The sequence below is a fragment of the Pelobates fuscus genome, chromosome 4 (genome assembly GCF_036172605.1).
Source record: "Pelobates fuscus isolate aPelFus1 chromosome 4, aPelFus1.pri, whole genome shotgun sequence".
Taxonomy (NCBI): Eukaryota; Metazoa; Chordata; class Amphibia; order Anura; family Pelobatidae; genus Pelobates; species Pelobates fuscus.
Genome location: NC_086320.1, coordinates 277,564,331 through 277,586,940, shown reverse-complemented (window position 1 = coordinate 277,586,940; position 22,610 = coordinate 277,564,331). Strand labels below are relative to the sequence as shown.

The 22,610-nt window shown below is 40.4% G+C and overlaps 1 protein-coding gene across 5 annotated transcripts in view; it reads right to left on the bottom strand.

Moving 5' to 3' along the window:
- The window catches only part of GLI3 (GLI family zinc finger 3), a 248,461-nt gene that overhangs the window by 78,723 nt on the left and 147,128 nt on the right, over positions 1-22,610 (bottom strand). For all 5 annotated transcript variants that reach the window (XM_063452128.1, XM_063452131.1, XM_063452130.1 and 2 more), the window contains 2 exons: positions 7,573-7,775; positions 4,925-5,077 (listed from right to left, as the gene is read on the bottom strand). In XM_063452128.1, the coding sequence (XP_063308198.1) occupies positions 4,925-5,077; positions 7,573-7,775 (356 nt within the window). The remainder of the gene's footprint in view (positions 1-4,924; positions 5,078-7,572; positions 7,776-22,610) is intronic.

Sequence of the window (22,610 nt, the reverse complement as noted above, 5' to 3'; positions counted from 1 at the left end):
CAGACAATTTGCAATACATACATGGTAAACTCTCCACAATGTAGTCAATAAATCCACATGCATTAGTGACTTTGGCTCCTATCTATATCAATATTATTGCCACTGACATAAAGCATCACTCCAAATACCTAAAGCACCTATATTAATCAAGTGCTTAACCCCTTAAAGACCAAACTTCTGGAATAAAAGGGAATCTTGACATGCCACACACGTCATGTGTCCTTAAGGGGTTAAAGGGCCACTCTAGGCACCCAGACCACTTCAGCTTAATGAAGTGGTCTGGGTGCCAGGTCCCTCTAGGACTAACCCTTTTTTTTTTATAAACAGAGAAACTGCTATGTTTATAATAGGGTTAATCCAGCCTCCAAATCCTCTAGTGGCTGCCTCACTGACAGCCGCTAGAGGCGCTTGCGTGATTCTCACTGTGAAAATCACAGTGAGAGCACGCAAGCGTCCATAGGAAAGCATTGTAAATGCTTTCCTATGAGACCGGCTGAATGCGCGCGCAGCTCTTGCCACGCATGTGCATTCAGCCGAAAGGGATGATCGGAGGCGGAGAGGAGGAGGAGAGCTCCCCGCCCGGCGCTGGAATAAAGGTAGGTTTTAACCCTTTACTCTCCCCAGAGCCCGGCGGGAGGGGGTCCCTGAGGGTGGGGGCACCCTCAGGGCACTATAGTGCCAGGAAAACGAGTATGTTTTCCTGGCACTATAGTGGTCCTTTAATGTGTGAGGAATTTGTCCTTTTTTATTTTTTTTATTTTACAAAACATGCAGATTTCAATAGGAACAGGCACTTTTATAAATTAACCTTGTTTTACCCAATGGCTTTTAAGCAGGCAAACAATCCTGTTACTTTGTGGTTTTCTTAGCTCAGTGGAGCTAAACTCAATAGGCAGCAAGTGCCCAGAGAACCTACCTAGCAAAGAATTCTCACTGAGCTGCAATGAGAAGTCTGTGATTGAAAAGTCACAGAAAGTTTGGGTGGAGTTAGAAGTGGAGGGCTTGCAAAGGAGATCTGCAGCAAGCTGTTTTTAAGATATAACTCCTATGAAAAAAATGCATAATAAATGCATGTATGTTTTCATTGGGTGTGTATCAACTAAATAATGATTTCATATATATATATATATATATATATAGTTAATATATTCCTAAACACAAATACACACACCAATCAAGCCGTAAGACTTGCTTTAACAACCGAAATCTCACTTTAACAGTGCTCTCGCTACTGCAAGGGATTCTGGGTAGGCGTATGCAAATGAGCTCAACAAAGAACCACATTTTTGCCTCATAATTCCCTTTTATACATGGATTCCTCGGAGTATGTGTCTGCTGTATACAACAGCTTTGAAACACAGGGAGAGCACTGTTAAAGTGAGATTTCTGTGGGAAAAGCAAGTCTTATGGCTTGATTGGTGAGTGTATTTTGTTTAGAGATGTATTAACTATCCACTTACTTCAGGTGGAAGGGGTTTTCATCCACCCTTTTTCCCCCACCACAAATCTGTTGGGAGATATATATATAAATATTATATATATATGGGCAATGAAGAGTCCCCTTAAGTTTTCTTTGGTATTGTCATTTAGTTTAGGACAGACAGGCTTGGTCATGACTGGTGGATACAATTTTTTTTGGGTGGGAAAGCTTGTCTATTGAAATATAAAAAACTGTCCACTGGTATGGTTCCGAGTAAAAGGGAATATATCTAGTCAATGAAGCTTCCTGAATAGTACCATATATTTCCTGTACTGCGCCGGCGTCTCTGTCCCGTGTTTGTGAGTGTTTCTTAGTGGTTGCTTAGGAAAACCGCAATAGCACTTGAAGGAATAAAGACACCTGTCTAAGTGCAGAAGAAGATTCCAGCGGGGTCTTGAAATATTATGTAAAAGGAATTATGCAGTAAGCCTTCTTATAATCTGTACACTTTGAGGATTTGATAGCTTACACCGTCCAGAGTTTATACATGAGCTGTTCTATTTAAAAAAAAAACAAAAAAAACACAGGAAAATAAAGACGGCAAACATTTCCTAGTGCAGAACTTATCTGTAGCAACGCCAGACTTGCCATTGCTGGGCCAAAATAATTTACGATTTAACACAACATTTCCCAGGGCTTCTCCCGTGCTACTCAGAAGCATGATAAATGTCTTAGCTGGAAATGTCTAATACAGAGAGGACACGAAAGCATAGTTGAACATTTCCCCAGTCTTTCTTTGATGTTCCTACAAAGTGGGCGCGTGAAGCTGTTTGACGTTGGAATCACTCCCAGAAAAAAAAAATAAGCACAAGCAAACAGTTAGCAGAACATGCAGGATAACTTTTATTTCTGTGCAGGTATTTTTAGGGAAGAAAAATAAAGTGAAGGGGATGATGTGAAACATGCATTTTGGCAACTTACTAAATCAACATAAACTATTACAATAGGTAAAGGTGCCCACTTCTGTTTTTATAACAGATTTTGTTACAAATGAGGCATCTGCCATTGTACGGGATATGGTATTCAACTTGTGATGTCTCAAGTAGGGGGTGCCCGTAAAGGGACTCTCTAGGTTTCAAAACATCTTAATTAAATGGTTTTGATTAATAGATGTCGTCCCTCTTTTCAGACACAATAAACTATTTTTTACAAATAATAGGTTTATTTTTAAGTGAAACTTGTGTTCCTGACCCTATAGTATTAAAGCCACCACCTAGCCACTGTTGCTCCCCACTCTCCCCCCACCACTAAATACTTTTATTCAAGTCTGCAGCTGCTGGCTCTGTCCCTGATCTGCCTGCTTGGCTGACATCATAAGAAGTGATTCTCTGAGCCAATCATACTGCTTTCCCAAAGGATTGGCTGGGACTGTCAAGAAAGCAGATCGGGGCAGAGCCAGTACAAGCCAAGCACAGTCCGTGCCAATCAGCATCTCCTCATAGAGATTTATAGAATCAATGCATCTCTATGAGGACAGTTCAGTGTCTCCATGCAGAGGGTGGAGACACTGAATGGCAGTTCTACACACTGTGCAGCACAGCCCCAATAAGCACATTTAGTAACCATTTGAGGAGTGGATACTGGAGACATCCCTAGGCTGCAATGTAAACATAGCATTTTCTCTGAAAATACATTGTTTACTGCAAAAAGCCTCAAGGGAATGATTCTATTTACCAGAACAAATACTGTAGTTGTTCTATGGTCCAGAACAAAAACTGTAGTTGTTCTATGGTCCAATTCAAAGCTCCACATTGAGGAGCACTGGAGACGAGGCGAGCACCACCCGTGCATTCAAGATTCCCCATAGGAAAGCATTGTATTTAATGCTTCCCTATGAGCGAACACATCACGCGAGTTTTACCTCTAGACAGCCACTAGGGGTGTGCTGAACTCTGCAGTGTAAAACAACACTGCAGTTTTGCAATGTAAATATTCCAGTTTCTAAAAAAAAAACAAAAAAAACAACAACAAAAAACAAGAGGAAACATTTTATATTAAAGGGTTAAAAAGACAGGACCAATGCACGCACACTGCTTCATTGAGATTAACCCCTTAAGGACACATGACATGTGTGACATGTCATGATTCCCTTTATTCCAGAAGTTTGGTCCTTAAGGGGTTAAGTGATTTGGGTGACTTTAATGGTCCTTTAAATTTAAGTTCAGTGAAGTAACAAAGAAACTGCAACACTTAAGTCAAAATTAGGAACCATAAATGGGTACTTTCGGGCACACAAGTAATAGGTTCTGCAAAAATCTAGATTTACTGATAGCAATTTTAGGAAAGCACTACAAGAAAACATGAAGTATCCAAATTCTACTACAGAATATATCACCCATTACTAAACACATATTTTCCCCCTTTTCTCCTTTGAAACTTGTTATCTACCATTCTCTTTTATTTAGATTTCCCCCCCACAAAACTACAACAGTTCTATACTTCAAAATAATATTTTTTTCCTATTCATTTTGTATCATTTTATATATGACATCTTTATTATATGAATTTATTCGTCAAAATGTTTGTTTCAGTGTAATCATTTTTTTATTTTTATTTTTTTTAAAAAAAAGGACATTTGTAGTCATGGTTTACCAATAAAACATCTTAACGATCTATTCAGTTTGCTGTGAATTATAGTATAGAGAGAATACATTGCAATATTGCAAATGCAATGATTATTATTATATTGGCAAAATATGAATTTGGTTTGAATTGCAGTTGTTTGTGGCACAGCGCAGTGTTTGCAACCACATATGAGTTAGGCACATCATGGAGTGTTAGAGAAACGAGATCACTACACTGAAAAACGTTTAATCTGATTGTAAAGTTTTGTATAAAAATGGATTTAATCACTATCACTAATTTTGTTGCAGACATAAATATTAAACATCACTGTAATGTTATTTCTATGATCTTTTACATATCTACAGCCACAACTGTGTATCTTTGCTAATCATACCACCACTCGGTACCAAAAAAAAAAATATATATATTACAATTGATTGAAAGGTTGCGTCGTAATCACACAATTATGTTCATTTTATTTTGAGATTATATTTTGCCTCTTAATTAAGAATCTTTTGTTCATGTGATGTTCGGTTTTATTTTAAATGTAGATTTAGAAATTGACTTCACAATCCAGTTCAGTCCAGGCACAGCCAATGCATTAAAGGATGAGACGCTGAGACATTGTTTATGAATCTTCTCCTCTCGCTCACTGACTGACAGGTGCATGTTTATAACAGTGATCGACAAGAAGCCAAGATGGAGGCACCCCATGGCTGGATACAGCAGTATAGATTTCTAAATGGAATTTTATTTTTTCAGTGCTCATAAATATATTTGTGAATTATAAGGGATAAATAAACATATTATTAAAAAATCCTGGGAGTTACAGTTTCCATTTAATGGAAGAATGAGAAAAAAAAGGATCATATTACTTACTCTCTAAGGCATGAAGGTATTCCATGTGAAGGGCGCTTGCACTGGCACCAGCTGTGGCAGGGGAAGGAATGATATCTGCATATGGACTGCGCTGTCCTGTCAATAGCGCCATCTGGTGGTAATATTCAGCAGGGCTAACTCCAGCATGTGGAACTGTAAAAGCATTTACGAAAATAAGTTTGTTTCAAGAAAAAAGCAGTTAGGCAATTTTATCATATACCTGCTCTTACCTGATATGTCTGGTAGCCAATCCCTACCACGTGTCCTCCTCTCTTTTCTAATAAGGCACTCCCCTTTACTAAAATTTTAGAATTTGTAAATTCTATATGTAAATCATATGATTCCAATTAAAGTTACATTGAATCATAGCAATAAACAAATGGTCATAAAGAAGCCTTGCGGTCACCTAAAATGTCTCAGAATATCTGAATCCCTGGTCACACATCCAGTAAACCGCTGTTCCTCGCAGGCCTTCTGATATGTTGAGAGGTATATGACATAGGTATACTGAAATGCCTTGTAGAGAAATACAAGGGAGCCGTGGCTCACATTCTCTTCCATTGCAATGTCATAGCAATAGAGATCATCCGCACTCATAAGAGCATAGGTAAGGAGACGAAAAGATTACCTGTGCCCTCACTTTATGTTATTAAAGGGACAATATAGTCACCAGAACAACTATAGCTTATTGAATTTGTTCTGGTGAGTACAATCATTACCTTCAGGCTTTTTGCTGTAAACACTGTGTTTTCAGAGAAAATGCAGTGTTTACATTACAGCCTAATGATAACTTCACCGGCCACTCCTCAGATGGCTGTTAGAGAACCTTTCTGGGTCATGGCTGCCTAAAATGCATCCATTCATTCAGTATCTCCCCCCTCTGCATGCAGACACTGAACTTTCCTCATAGAGATTCATTGATTCAGTTCATCTCTATGGGAAGATGCTGATTAGCCAGGCTGTGTTTGAATTATGCTGGCTCTGCCCCTGATCTGCCTCTTTGTCAGTCTCAGCCAATCCTATGGGGAAGCATTGTGACTGAATTAGGCTACCACTTCTGCTGATGTCAGAGGAAGTTCACAGACAGAGGCAGCAGCTTCAGACTTGTATTCAAGTAAGATTTTACTATGTTTAGGGGAGGCAAATGGGGGCTAGATAGTGGTTCTAACACTATAGGGTCAGGAATACATGTTTGACCCTTTAATAACTGGATTCCAGCAGCACTTCTGCAACACTCCTGGTAGTGACGACTATCCATTCCATAAAAATATAAGTATATAACATGCTGTACATGTTTAAATACAATACTGAAGATACCAATGATGAAATGTGGTCAGTGCTCTGCTTTTCCCTATTTAGCTAAAGATCAAACCACAGAGCAACTGGTTTTATTCAGGATCAGAAGCAGCACATTCCTATCTCAGCAACACAATGAAGAAACAATAAAGAACACATATTCTGGAGTTATTATTCACTAAGTGCAAGCTTAGCATGTCAGCTTGGGGTGAAAAGGCTACAAAGAATTTTCTGAAACATAAGTAAGAAACTGTACTTTTTTTTTTTTTAAAGACAAAAATGAAGTAAGCAAAACAAGTCTGAAAAAACTTCAAGTTTGGGGACTTTCGGTAAGGACTTGTGAAGGATGCCTCTCTTGCAATGTATAGCTGACTTATTTGTTTAGGCTTGGAGTGCTTGAGCAAGTTAATATTCATGTCCAATCAAAGCACCCCTGCCTGATTAATTCAGGTGTGAGCATATATACCTTTAAAGGTACAGTAAAAACGTTGCTTTCTGATATATTGCCAGACTTCCAAACTGATATTTAAGAATGTTTATTTTCATCCCATAATGCTAAGCATTATGCCTTCTTAATTAAGACAGACAAGCCACTAACACAATGTATTAAAAAAATAAAAATAAAAAAAAGAGGATTTAGACCTTGCAGGCTTTCCCTAAAAGGACACTTGGCTTCCAAAGAACTCTTTTAATAAAGCATTTTGGGTGTATAGTTCTGCCCCTGCAGTCTCACTGCTAAATTCTCTGCCATTCAGGAGTTTATGCAGCCATAGCCACACCTCCCCTGGCTGTGACTCACACAGCCTGCATGAAAAAACTGTATTATTTTCGATCAGATGCAAACTTACTTCAGAATTTTTTATCTCCCTCTCTGTGAATTAAACTTTAATCACACACAGGATGTTCCTGCAGGATTTAGAAGGCTGTAAATAGTGCAGGAGATAAAAAAAAAAAAAAAATCTAAATTAAACAGACTGTGCAATAAAGGAAGTTTAAGCAATTCATCTTTCTTTACAGAGAGGTGTGACTAGGGCTGAATAAACAAAGTGATTTACCTCCTAAATGAAAAAGAATTGAGCTTTGAGACTGCAGGGGCATGATATATACACCAAAATGTCTTCATTAAGCTAAAGTTGTTTTGGTGCCTATAGTGTCCCTTTAAATTCAAGATTTAGCCTCTTGCATATTTGCCAGCTGGAAAGAATTAGTCCTGGGGAAATATGGCAAAATTGTACAGTTAATATATATATATATTTTTTTTTTTTTACACTGATTCATTTTTGCAAAATGTTTGAGATACTGTAGAATGTCTGTATTATTGCGAATAGTTAATCATCCTGTGCAAATCTTACCATCAGTCGGACTGAGTCCTCGTGCAGCCGAGATCATGGACAGAGAAGGACTGCTGTGGAGCGACCTGATGTAGTCCATGTAAGGGTTGATATATGGGTGAGGCGGGCTAAACGGAGAATCTGAAGTGGCATGGTTTCTATGTGGAGATATGCGGATAAATGGTAAATCTGGATACGTTGGGCTACTTGCTAATGCAGAAGGCCTGAAGAGAAAAACAAATTTGAAGGAAAAAAAATTTTATTGAGAAGGAAACAAAAATAAGCGCCTAATAATCACATGCATAAAATTATTTGAGGAAAAAAACCTTGGTGGTTTTGAATTTCTGAAATACAGTACATGGTATAATTTTAATATTATCACACAACATGCATTATGCATCTATAGCATTGGTTTAGTGCACTGTTACATCAGAAATGTCCCAGAGTAGGGTAATGCACTGTGCATTGGCTATTATATGTTTGCTTAGAAAATATTACTTGTAGAGTTCTCCCTTCTGGGAGCTTGCCAGCATTAATGCCAGCTATCTGATGCATATGTAAACCAGGCTGGTATGGCACTTTTTAGAGGAGTGACAACATTGTAATGCCTTCTCCATGATACTATCCTATCCTAATTGCATACATTCCAATGTTTAGATATACAGTATTTACATACATGCAATCACGCTGGCTGGTTATAAAGTCTTTGAGCAGCTTAAGAAACATTTACTATCTTAAGATGTTCACATGACAGCAGGACACTGTAAACTCTGAGCTGTCAAAGTCACACTATTTGACACGCTTGTCCTCCTGATCACCCAACAGAAAGGCTCAAACTGCAACTGAAGCAAAATACAGAATATTTCATTCCATACCTGGGCACTTCTTTAGAACTCAGCGTATGGGCAGCCCTGATTGTCACTTGTGTTGAAGATTATAAAAATCAAACTGTACTGGCTTAAAACGTCAAGACTTTGGCTTTTCTATGCCAGTTACTGTATGCATCCAAAGTACATCTAAAGTTATGAAAGTTTAATGCAGCCCTGTACATAAGCAAACTTCCAGAACTATTACCAAGAAATATATATAGTGAATAACAGGCACGTTCTGCCATACTATATTTTCCACACGACAGCCGTAGTCTAAAGCTTTCACTTGTGCGAGAACATACTGCAGGTGTTTCACGGTGCCGGGAAAATACAAAAGTGAAAACAACCTTGTTCAGAACATTTATATAATCCAGTGACCAGACATGACCTATACAAAGTCTGGGTACCCAATTAGGCACTTCCGTTCAGTATTGCATAGGTTAAAAGTCCTGATTTACAATAAAAACATGAATTTGCTAAGCCTGTTAAGGTATGGTAATGCAGAATATTAAATGCAGAAATACTGGGCTAGATCAGGGGAGAAAGGCTACCCATGCAACATGTGCAGGGAAAAAATAGGACTTTCTCTTAAAAAAATAAATAAATAAATAAAATACCATAGATCTGTTTAGATAATTGTGAAGGTTGCAATTGGCAGATGTCACCACTGCATGCTGTAATCTAATGTTAGAGGCTTTTCTGCCATGTCTCCAAGGCTAGACACAGATATATCTTAATCAAAGATCAAAGCAACTCCCGGGAGAACTCCAGCTCTTATTAAACAAAGTATGGCGGTTGTGATATTTGTCTTCAGTTTCTTTTAGTCTTTCCGTATCTGCTCTATCTGTAACTCATATAAACTTGTTTCATCTTCTGCACATATTCAGCGCAGCTATAGATCGGAATACGCAGCCTGTTAAATACGCAGCTCCTGTTAGCAGAGCAAAGGGAAAAATCAATCAGGCAAGCTGTGCATCCAGCGTCGCCCACTGTAACTCTTACTTATGTTCATGGTGAAATAAATATAAAGGGGTTGATATATATGCACAAAGTATCAAGCTCATAAAAATGCAAGCAAGTAAAACAATCCCAGCTAGCTCTCCTCTCCCTTTTAGGAGAAAATAGGCCAGGTCAGTAATTTGTAACACAGTGATTGTCACTTCTTCATGCACAATGTGTGTGTTTAGGGGCACAGGCATCCAGTAAGACCAAGCACTCCTTAGCATATTACTGTTGGGCGTTTTTCAACCGAGAGGGGCAGGGTATCACACTACTACTCTAAGGAGAAAGCATATTTTTTTCTGGTATAACATTGGCTGCCAATCCATAGCCAAGTAACATAGCATTCTTAAACTCATAGCACACGAGGAAATGTTAAATGCTGATTGACCATGCTGGATAAAGGCACGGATTTTTATAAATTCTAGAGATGTTAGCCTTAAAAAAACAAGCCTAAGTATGCATTGGTTAGACTGTAAGTTCGTAAAGGAGATCTCTTCACTCCACTAGTTGACTTTTTTTTTTTTTTGCAAATGTGTGTACAAAACAAAACAATACCATTTGTGATGCTTTATTTATACATTTTTAAATCTGAAATGAAATTTGATAATCTATATTTTTAGTTGTCTTTAAAAATTAAACTGTGAAGGGGAATGGTGTAGTTGAATACCTATTTAAGTTACAAGGCATAGCAAAACGTTCTTTCATGTAGTATAAAACTACAGTTGAAGCTGCAATTTTTATTTTTATGAGCCAATAATGAAACATTTGGGGCAGGAACATACACAATCATATGCCTATCTCTATTTAACATGGTTACAAGTGTTTAATGAGGCAGCTTTGTAGAGCAAGCCACTTTGAACTATACTTGGGCATATTCAAAAAAAGGAATATTGTGTGAAACCACATAGTTCAGGAAGCAATTAATTTGTCAAACACCCTCTGAGAATCTCACACCTGCAGTTTTCTTATAAAGTCATTCTACTGACAACTTTACAATTGTTTCCTGTGCATGTTACAAGCCAGTCGGATGGCATAGTTAATGGACATTTCATATAATGTACCACTGTGTCAGAGCACAACGTGGGATAGCAGAATTCATGTTCCATAATATGAATATTTAGTTCAACATGTTTAGCACCATGATCCATTTTAGTATGAGGTTTACTTATTAAAATGAATGTTGGGAGGGACTTGCAAAATTGTATGCTGAAAACTGAGATTAGCCTACATGTAACTAGATGGTACTCACATCATGTCACCATACACTTTATGTATATAGGCCCAATGCTGTTAAGAATTAATATTTTATATTTAACAATATAAGCAGATTTCACAATTAATCTTCTCTACTCCGAACACCATGGCACCATAACCACTACATCACGCTGTTGTGTTATGGTAAAAAGAGTGCCCTGGTGCCCCCCATTTTAAGTATGCAAACCATTTTAGAATAGTTCAACTTCTAACCGAGGGTCTGCCAGGCACCACTCCCACCTCCTCTCAGTGGCCACGTGAGCCAGAAGTTTAGTGCAGGGCTAGTTCATTGGCTGAGAGCGTCAGCTGATCTCTTTCAGCCAATGAGCTAAGCCCTTCACCACCAGGCTCAGTTCAGATAGAGGTTTCCTGGTAGTGAATAGCTGTATTGAAGTCAAGGAGCAGCACCCGCTGGGCCCCATGTAAAATGGATTGACTATTTACATTGGGAGATGGCATGGCACTCTTGAAACAATGCAGAATAGTGGGGTAATGAAAGTAGGAAGGTCACAACAAACAAGACCCAGTGGAGCGCTAGTAAATTAAATAATATTTAATTTACTAGCGCTCCACTGGGTCTTGTTTGTTGTGACCTTCCTACTTTCATTACCCCACTATTCTGCATGTTATTGTGTCAAGGTTGGAGGTACCTTCACGTGTGTTGAGCTGCTTATTGGAACCAGGCTCTTTACTACATTACAAATCTGAGCGCCTATAAAAGCACGGTTTATTTGTTATCACTCTTGAAACAATAACTACTACAACGTGCTCTAGTGGTTATGGTGTATGGGGTGTTTTCAGATTTTATAACTGATGTGAATTATGCCTTTTATTATTTATTTTGGATGTACATGGTGGGGGTAGGGATAATCTTAATTATAATAATAATAATAATAATATGGTTAATAATATCAATGTGTGGCTACAACCAAACCTTAAAAATTAATTAATAAAACGGTAATGTGAATTACTTTTCTGATCAAAGGATTTAAAGAGATCCTCTTTCAGGTTTGGTGACCTTACTTCCATTTAGTACAGCGTGTCTAGCTCGAAAACACTACATATTTAAATGCATGTCAACACCTGTGTCTACACACAGAGATCAGCAGTGCGCTCATATTTTGACACCTATCCACAAGTAATGTCAATTTGTATTTAAATACCTTTGTATCTACACATTCGCCAGCTGGTTTGCTAGCTCGTAGGTAGACGAAAATAATGAAAAAAAATATCATTCATGTAAAACTCTTAATTTCCAGCACAAGAAGAGTTAGTGAGAATTTGTAGTGAAAGTGACTATACACCATTGCACAATGCAGCCACTACTGCTGTGGAAGACTGTGATCATATTTTGAATACTGGAACAGAAGAGACTTGTCATACAGACTTGTATAGCACCACTGACTTAATGAGAGGGAATGGATGAAAAGTAACTATTTCTCATTCGTTTTTAAACGCAGTCCTAGTAATCAAAGATGTATTTATTTTGGGGTAGGAGTGGTGATTGACCTCTTTATAAGATGACTATGGCTAATTCCCTTCCATGCAATTGGGCCATTTCTTAAAAGGGGTCAATTGTTTAAGCAAGTGGAAAGCTCAATGCGAGGATGCTGAGGTAAGTGCAAAGGTATGCATAAATCCAACCAGCAATATGATTTATCATCTGTGAGTTGGCAGCAAACATTCAGCCCAGGTGTGCTTCCAACACAAGTCCGCCTGAATTTTTTTTTAATTAAACAAACATCTAGAATGAAACAGTTTACCCTTAACGTCAACCTTGTGAAAATGTGAATAGCCAAAAAGTATTTAAAACAAACAAAACATTTTTAATAAAATCCCATATCATGAATTGCTGTTGTTGACCCTCATTAATGAAGTTTGGAGGCATGCTGGTGATGGGAAAAGTAGGTTATTTTGTAGGTTCTATTTCATACTGGTTGAAGCAATATATTTAGTAACGAAAATATTTCAGGACAAGAATGACAAAGTGTATAAACGTGTATTTCTGGGAAAAAAAAGTATGATGTGTAATTTTTTTTACTCAATCATTGTATAATTTTAAATAAAGATGGGGTAGACAATGGTTGGTATCAGAGTTACAATACCAAGCACACTAATAAATATTTATGCTATAACAAGGAGAAAACAAAATTAACAAATAAACAAAACAATATTAACCAAAAGATCATTTAAATAAGATCTTTCTAGATCTGGAGAGCCGGCCTACATTGAGTGGACCTGCCGTTAAGAGTGTACCAAGCTGCCTGCAGGCCAGAAGGCCGTGCATGGAGTGCTGCTGAGGCGTTCTATGCATGGTTCTAGTACCCTTCTAGATTTTTAAATCTGAGACCTATATTTGCTGCAATAGTATCTAAAAATGCATGACTGGCCAAGCAAATTCTGGACTGTTGGCAACTATGAAAGTGCTTTAGGGGTTCACAGAATGTCTCCTCTTTCACAGATTATACAAGTGCCAATTTCAGCATGTAAGAGGAAATATTTGCATAATGTTAGCTACAATTGCTTCCAGTTAACCACTTCCCAGCTCAGTCCGGAAGCAGCAGGTGTTTGGCATCCAATGATAAAATTGCTGGTTTGGTGGGTTACCATTGGATGGCGTCAGGTTCTCCTAGTACCATAACAACTACAACTTGCCGTAGTGAGCGATGTACCTAGATTGTTAATTTAGAAATAAAGAAAAGTGGCAAGTAAGACCTTACAAGTGCTATTCCATATAGACAAACCATGTGACCAGGATGGAAAGTTGCCAGAACTACTTATCGAGCATATTAAGTGACCCTGCACCTTTATTTAATCTTCTTTACTATCATTTATCCGATTATCTGCTATATGTCATTCTGATTAATTCATAATCCATTGTTTTTAAGATGAAAATCAATCTTCTCATACTACTTTGAGATTGATATATTATAAAACAAAATAATTTATTCACTGTCTAAAGTCCTCCAGGACTCGCGGATAGTCAACTACAGTTTTATTGGGGCACTCCAAATACCATGAGTACTACATATTATAATAATGGTTTAATTGCTACCAAGTGTAAAACTCTCTTCTAGTGGTATTTCCTCATTGTGATGTTTTCGACTGGGAAGGTGGGTCTAGGACTAGGTTATAAGGTAAACCTCTCTTTTTTTGTTTTTATTGTCAAAGTTGTTGTATATGGATTGACAAAAAAATAAAAACAAGGACAATAGAATAAGGAGCAGTGGCTTGGCGTGTCCATTTAAACAACGAAGCCACAAAATGTAACAAGAACTTGGAATTTGTTAAATTTCCATTATTGTGTCACCTGATTGCAAACCAAAATTTATCTGGGCAGAAGAATAAATTAAACTGGGCAAAAATCTAACATTCTTAAAATAATTATTTCTTGGCAGGCTTTAGAACTTCAAGACTAATCATAATTATAATTCAAACACAGATGTGTTTATTAACGTGTCAAATTCAGCAGAGTCCATGACAAATACATTTACTTATTAACTTTTAGAAATGTTTTAGCTTGATTTTAGGCTAGGCTGCACATTATGCCCATATGTAGTTTATTACTATCATCATTATTTACAATTTTTCAATGGGGATATGTAACAACAGGTAATTTGAAAACAAAATAATGTTGAAAAAAACAAGGGGTGAAGAAGACCCTGCTCAAACAAACTAACATTGTAGGCTTCTATAAAATTGTGCCATGTGGAAGAAATCCTAAAAATTAAGGGTTTTCTTTTAGGAATGGAAAGGAAATCTCCCGATAAAGGAACATGATTAGGGTTGCTGATTTTTTTACATATGTTTTAAATATATTTAACACATGGCTTACCAAGAACCAGGGAACAAGGAGCCATTCACATTTAAGTAACGGTGCCTATGTTTTTAATATCAATTATATACTTATATATAACTTGGCTAATAAAATAAATAAATAAATAAATAAATAGATTGCTTTCTAAAAAAGTGTATGCCTAATTTTACAAATATTTGTCAATGGTTTTGCTGTATATTAGCCACTGACAATTCTTTTGGCTGGCATGATGCAGAAAACATTTACTTATGTCAATGTATTTTAGATTAGGTAATAGTCAGCCTGGAACTTTCTATAAGAAACACTGATAATGTGCTATGTTGGTGAATTTCACTAGTAATATGTTGGCTCCTTTTGACATCATTTGCATTTTAGGAATTTTGTCAACAGACGAGATATCTCCGGACAGGAAGGAGCTAATTTTCTGTTTTATTTTCACTTTTGTTGTCAAGACAGTAGCAACATTTAATAAAATTAAGTCTATTAGAAGGTTTTGCGTGATATTCATTAACCATAAGAGAATAAGATGAAATTACCGTATTTATCGGCGTATAACACGCACTTTTTTCCCCTGAAAATAGGGGGAAAATTGTGGGTGCGTGTTATACGCCGATATCCCATAATTACTTACCTGTCCTGAAGCGTGGGCCGGCTTCACAGCTTGCACCGCGGTACAGGAACTTTAATTTCATGTTCCGGTTTCCGGCGGGACTGAAAGGAAGTGTGCACAATAGTGTGCACACTTCCTTTCAGTCCCGCCGGAAACCGGAACATGAAATTAAAGTTCCTGTACCGCGGTGCAAGCTGTGAAGCCGGCCCACGCTTCAGGACAGGTAAGTAATTATGGGAGGGGAAGTACACTATGGGAGGGGAGGGAAGTACACTATGGTGTGGTGGAATCTCGGTAAAAATAAATTTAGTAGGCCGAGATTACCACGTGGCATGTGTACGTGCATATGCTGACGTATCGATCAGTTGGTTGCACGAGGCAAGATACGATCAGTAGTGTACGGAGCATGTGCAAGAATACAGGATGTAGTATTCCCCCTCCTCCATTGTGCTGGACAAGCCATGCGGTCAAACAGGAAGTTAATTCTTATTTGTGTTGATTGGTTAAGAGAATGTGCGGGTGGAGCTTAATATGGGAGGAGTTATGTGCCTATATAAGGAGCCTGCACTATTGTCCGGGGCTCAGAATTGCTGTATTTTGGTGACGTTAGTCCCTCTGAGTCCCGATCGGTGATCCAATAAAGAATCTCTTCCTTCCTGAAGAAACCTGTGTCCATCTCTCTGTGCTTGGCTTCCGTCAGTTTCTCCGGTATCATTTGGTGCATTGGCCGGGAAGCTCATCGTTCAACGGTAGCTGAGAGGCAGAGGCGTGAGACGGTCTATCTTTGCCCACGTTCTCTACGGCTGCACCCCTGAACTTCTGCGTGGACCTCCCTTCGTCTCGGCGCCACTGGTCTGTTGTCCAGGAGATCATCGGCCTCTACGTGAGAAGTGCTGGGGTGTCCCCGTCGATGAGTGTGAACTCAGGTTCAGGAACGAGGAGGTAAGACAACTGCTGTTTTAGACGGCAGGACCCACTAGGGGTATACCGATTGTGCGGTAGGCCCAAAGGGGTTTTGAATCTGTGTATCTGCCCCCTCTGTCGGAGGGAAGGAGCGAAGGCGCACCGCTCGATCGAACGCTCTTTAGTCAGACCGTTTGATTTTGTTAGTCAGGCGGGGCTCTGGTGTAAATAGCCCTAGCCGGACACCGGTGTCTTGTCTAGACTAGCGTTCTAGGGTGTATATTTTGTTCGCTAGGTCGGAGGGACCGGGAGACTAAGCGGCGTCTGTGTAAATTCGGTTCGCTAGATCTCATCCTATCTGGGCTAAGTGGGAAGGCGTGTAAATTTGGAACCCACTAGACTTTTGATAGTGCGACTAAGAGGCGTCTGTGTAAATTCGGTCCTCTAGCTCGCTATATATGTGGTGATTGGGCAGTGTGGCTAACCAAAACGTATGTAGATTGTTTTTAGGTAGTCCATTCAAGGTACTGGCCAATAGTTTAGTTGGGAATTGTAAATGTGATAAAGATTGTTTAGTAAAGTGTATATCTTGTTAGATAGCGCGAGCTCAGCCGTCTAGCGAGAGTGTTAATAGTGTGTTGCTGTATTATAGTGCACGGTACCATAACCCTGTATATTTACTGACACTGTATATAAGTACTAATCATTGTCGTCCATTGCATGTTTAACACCATAACCACTAATAATTGTATTGTGACCTTAACTTGTGCTTTGACCTATGCTAACCGTACTGTAACCGCTATTTGTAAAAGACGATGTTACTGGGTGTGTTATAGACGGGTAATTCGTATATAGAGAATTATAGCGTGGGTGACTGTATAGTTACGCCAAAGGGCATAATATTGATCATCTAGTGACTGGTGTAACAGCTGTGTGTGTACGGGAATTCCCTGAGTGTTTATTGTGTTATTGTGTACGTTTCACTTGGTAACCGTACCACGTGGTGCTGTTGCCAGAGGAAACGGGTGTGACTGTTGAATAGTACGCGTGTATAGTATTCATTGTCGACGACGTTCCATTGTTAAGTATGGGTGCGTCGCAGTCAACGATTCCGGATCCCTTAGGTTGTATGGTGAAGAATTTTAAAAAGGGATTCAAAACTTGTGATTTTGGGGTTAAAATGTCTCCTGTACGTTTGGTCACTTTGTGTACTAGGGAGTGGCCTACTTTGGTTGCGGCATGGCCGCCACGTGGCAGTTTGGATCCAACTCTGGTACAGCGCTTACACGTGGCTGTATCAGGTAGGCCTGAACTTTACGGCCAGTTTCCTTATATTGATTGTTGGAGACAGGCCGTAAATGACTCGCCAAAATGGCTCCGGACATGCCACGAGGAGCAGTGTCGCCTCATGGTAGCTAGGACTTGTTCGTCCACTAGGACTGGTGTTAGGCCCATTTTGGACACGCCCCCTGAGTCCGAGATCCCTTTGCCGCCCCCTTACTTTCAGTTAAGAGGAAGTGACGCAAACGCAGGAAGTCCTGCAACCCTCCCCTCATTACCCCCATCCACTTCCGCTTCCTCCTCCAGTACAGGATCCACCCCCCCTCGTACTAAATCTCCCCTTCCGGAATCAGAACCAACCCCCATTAAAAACGAATATCCTGATTTGGCGCCACTTCAGACTTCCGGTCAAGCTTCATCTAGCTCGGCTCGAAGTGTTTTATTTACCACCTTTTCCCAAAACCAAGCTCCCACATCCCCATACCCTATTTCTCCCCGACTGGAACCTATGACTGACGCCCCTCCACGTAGCCCCATACAGACCCGACAGTTGACCGGTGCCCAACAATTAAGACACTATCAGATGCCTCTTCGTCTGAATCCTGGGCCAGCCTATATCGATGCCGCAGGCCAAATGGCACATGCTGACCCAGTCTTTGTATATGTCCCATTCACGACAACCGATCTTTTAAACTGGAAGACCCACAATTCCTCGTATACTGAGAAACCACAAGCTATGACTGATCTGTTCACCTCAATAGTACAGACACATAACCCGACATGGGCTGATTGCCAGCAGTTATTAATGACTTTATTTAACAATGAGGAAAGGACAAGAATAAATCAAGCAGCCATTAAGGCACTAGAGGATAAAGCCCGTACTTTGAACCAAGCTAATCCAGCAGCATGGGCCGCAACACATTATCCCAACACCGATCCCGATTGGAACGTAAATGGTGCTGATATGGTTCAACTCAGAGCCTATAGAGACGCTATAATTGCTGGCATGAAAGCCGGAGGAAAGAAAGCCATTAACATGTCGAAGACAGTTGAGGTGATTCAGAAAAGCGATGAAGCGCCCAGTGTCTTTTATGACCGATTATTGGAGGCATACCGCTTGTATACCCCCTTTAATCCGGAAGACGCAGATAACTCCCGAATGGTGAACTCCGCCTTTGTCAGCCAAGCTTACGGAGATATTAAGCGCAAGCTACAAAAGTTAGAAGGGTTCGCAGGTATGTCAATCACCCAACTAGTGGAGGTAGCGAATAAGGTTTATATGAATAGGGAAACAGAAAGTAAGAAAGAGGAAGAGCGCAAGATGCGTAAAAAGGCTGATATGCTAGCGGTAGCGATCGCAGGCGTAGATAGACGGGGCCCAGATAGAGGCGATAGTAGATGGAATGAGGAACCTCTAAGTAGAAATCAGTGCGCATACTGTAGGGAAGAAGGGCATTGGAGAAATGAGTGTCCTCGAAGAGAACAGTGTGAGAAAGACAGACCTAGGACAGGTTACGGAAACTTTAGAGGCAGAGCGAGAGGTAGAGGAGGCCCCGGAGGGAGTAATGGTAATAGAGGGAGTAATGGGAACAGAGGAAGTGTTAGGGAAGACAGGTATATTCCAGCAGCGCAAAGGTCCCGCGATAGAGAAGGCAGGGACTTTGTAGGATTGGCTGACACGGTCATGGAGGACTATTGATACCGACCGGGCTCCATCCCCCTTGGTCGAGCGGAGCCTATGGTCGATGTATCAATAGGGGGGAAAAGGAGTGCGTTCATGATCGACACTGGTGCTGAACATTCAGTGGTGACTAATCTAGTTGCTCCTCCATCTGGAAGGACTATTACTGTGATAGGAGCAACTGGAAGAAGTGCTGAAAAAACGGTTCTTAAAAGTCGACTCTGTACATTGGGAGGCCACGTAATAAAACATCAATTCCTTTATATGCCTGAATGTCCAGTCCAATTGCTGGGACGTGATATGCTATCAAAATTACAAGCGCAGATTACGTTCCTACCAAATGGAACAACATCCTTAAAGTTTAATGGACCTTCAGGTATCATGACATTATCCGTACCAAAGGAAGAAGAGTGGCGACTTTATACAGCGTTGACTAGCCAAAACCCTAGGAGTGATGAGACATTATTTAACATACCAGGAGTTTGGGCAGAGAACAACCCACCAGGACTGGCCCGCAATATTCCACCTATAAAAATTGAACTAAAACATGGGGTTTATCCAGTGAGCCTAAGACAATACCACATCCCGCAGAAGGCTAAGAAGAACATCCAATCCTATCTGGATAAGTTCATACGGTATGGTATCCTAAAATTCTGTACTTCCCCCTGGAACACCCCATTGCTGCCTGTTCAAAAGCCCGGTACAGATGAGTATCGACCTGTGCAGGACTTGAGAGCAGTCAATGATGCGGTTGTTAGTATACATCCAGTTGTACCCAATCCATATAACCTGCTTGCTTTAATTCCGGGCGGGGCTACTTACTTCACAGTCTTAGACCTCAAAGATGCCTTCTTTTGCCTCCGAATTGCCGCAGAAAGTCAATGTATTTTCGCTTTCCAATGGGAGAACGCTGTAACGGGCTCAAAACGCCAGATGACTTGGACAAGACTGCCCCAAGGGTTTAAAAATTCACCTACCCTATTTGGTTCAGCCCTAAGTCAAGATCTACTGGATTTCGAGTCCATCCCAGGAGAGTGTGTATTGTTACAATATGTAGATGACTTGTTGATAGCAGCAGTTACAAAAGAAATCTGTCAGCAAGCAACGCACGATCTACTACACATTCTCTGGAAGGCAGGATACAAGGTGTCTAGAAAGAAGGCTCAGTTGTGTTTGCCAACTGTCAAATATCTGGGATTCCATATCTCTGAAGGTCAAAGAATTATGGGGCCAGAGAGAAAAGAAGCTGTCTGCCAAATACCAATACCCAAGAATAGAAGACAAGTGCGAGAATTCTTGGGGGCAGCAGGCTTCTGTAGGATATGGATTCCCAGCTATGCGATACTGGCAAAACCTCTGTACGCAGCTATCAAAGGTACAGAGCACGACCCCTTCTTATGGACCCAAGAACAGCAAACGGCATTTGAAGATGTGAAGAAGGCTTTGATGAGTGCCCCAGCATTAGGTCTACCTGATCACACACGACCATTCTACTTATATGTACACGAGCAAAGAAGAATGGCTGTGGGAGTATTGACACAGTACTTGGGATCATGGCAAAGACCTGTTGCCTACATGTCTAAGCAATTGGATGCAGTGGCCAGCGGACTTCCACCTTGTCTAAGAGCCGTAGCTGCAGCCGCCCTGCTAGTAGCTGAAGCCGATAAACTCACTCTGGGTCAAGAACTTTATGTACGAGACCCACATGCAGTACAGACGTTGTTGGATTACAAAGGAAATCATTGGTTTAGTAACAGCCGTATGACCAAGTATCAAGCAATGTTGTGTGAAAACCCAAGAGTGCATTTAGAGACTGTAAACACCTTAAATCCAGCTACCCTTTTGCAACAACCTACTGAAAGTCAACATGATTGTTTGGAAGTAATGGATGAAGTATTCTCAAGTAGACCAGATCTTCGTGATTTTCCCATCCAGCACCCCGATGTTCAATATTATACCGACGGCAGTAGTTATGTGAAAGAAGGGATCCGCTATGCAGGATATGCAGTAACAACAATAGACAAGGTGATAGAAGCTCGGCCACTGGCGAAAGGAACATCAGCACAAAAGGCAGAATTAATAGCACTGACACGAGCGTTACAATTGGCTGAAGGTTTAAGAGTAAACATCTACACGGACTCCAAATATGCGTTTTTAACCACTCATGCCCACGGAGCTTTGTATAAAGAAAGAGGACTATTGAATTCAGAAGGCAAAGAAATCAAATACGCAGCTGAAATCCTACAACTATTGGAAGCAGTGTGGGAGCCGAAAGAAGTCGGTATCATACATTGTCGAGCGCATCTGAGAGGAGATGGTGATGTAACCAAGGGAAATCGGATGGCAGATAGTGCAGCTAAGCGTGCTGCTGAATCAGGAAGACAGGAGTATGTGGGGCATATAGCTGCTCTTATACCAACTCCACTGTCCCAATGGACTCCAGTTTATACAGCTCAAGAAGAGGAGTGGTTAAAGACTGAACCAGGAAAGTATTTGGAGAACAAGTGGTATCAGCTAGAAGATGGAAGAATAGTCATACCAGCATCACTAGCGGTAGAAATTGTCCAAAATTATCATAACGGGACACATTCTGGGAGAGACAGTACTGAAGAATCTCTTAGAAAACATTTCTACATACCAAGATTGTCCAACTTGACTCAGGCCATTGTACGAAGATGTGTAACGTGTGCTAAAAATAATGCAAGACAAGGACCAGTAAAGCCACCAGGAGTCCAGTTTATGGGGGGACTCCCCATGTCCGATCTACAAATAGACTTTACAGTGATGCCTAAATCGGGTGGACATCGTTACCTGTTGGTAATTGTGTGCACCTATTCAGGCTGGGTAGAAGCATGTCCTACTCGTACAGAGAAAGCAGGAGAAGTTGTGAGATTCCTGCTACGAGAAATAATACCCCGATATGGACTACCCTGTTCTATAGGATCGGACAATGGTCCAGCTTTTGTTCATCAGTGCCTACAACAACTGACTCATATGCTTGGTATAAAGTGGAGGCTTCATACTGCATATAGACCCCAGAGTTCTGGTAAGGTAGAGAGAATGAATAGAACTATTAAGAACCAGTTGGCTAAAATGTGTCAGGAAACCCAACTTAAGTGGAACGTTCTCTTACCCATAGCTCTATTGCGAATCCGCAGTACCCCTACCAGAAGGATGGGCCTCTCTCCTTTTGAAATCATGTATGGGCGACCACCTCCCGTACTTGGTAACTTAAGGGGGGATTTGAGTCAGTTGGGAGAAGGAATTACCCGGCAGCAGGTTGTAGAGTTGGGTAAGACTATGGAGGAGGTACAGAAATGGGTACAAGATAGATTACCTGTGAATATTTATCCCCCTGTTCATAGTTATCATCCAGGAGATCAAGTGTGGATTAAAGAGTGGAATAATGTACCGTTAGGGCCCAAGTGGAGAGGTCCTTATGTTGTTCTTTTGTCTACCCCTACAGCGATAAAAGTAGCCGAAGTGACTCCGTGGATACATCACTCCAGGGTTAAACCAGCAGCAGTCGATTCTTGGCAAGTTACAGCAGATCCAGAGAATCCCTGCAAGATCCGGTTAAAACGCACTACTCAGTCGGAGTAACGAGGAATCGTGTGGATTACAAATTTTATTGTTACAGGG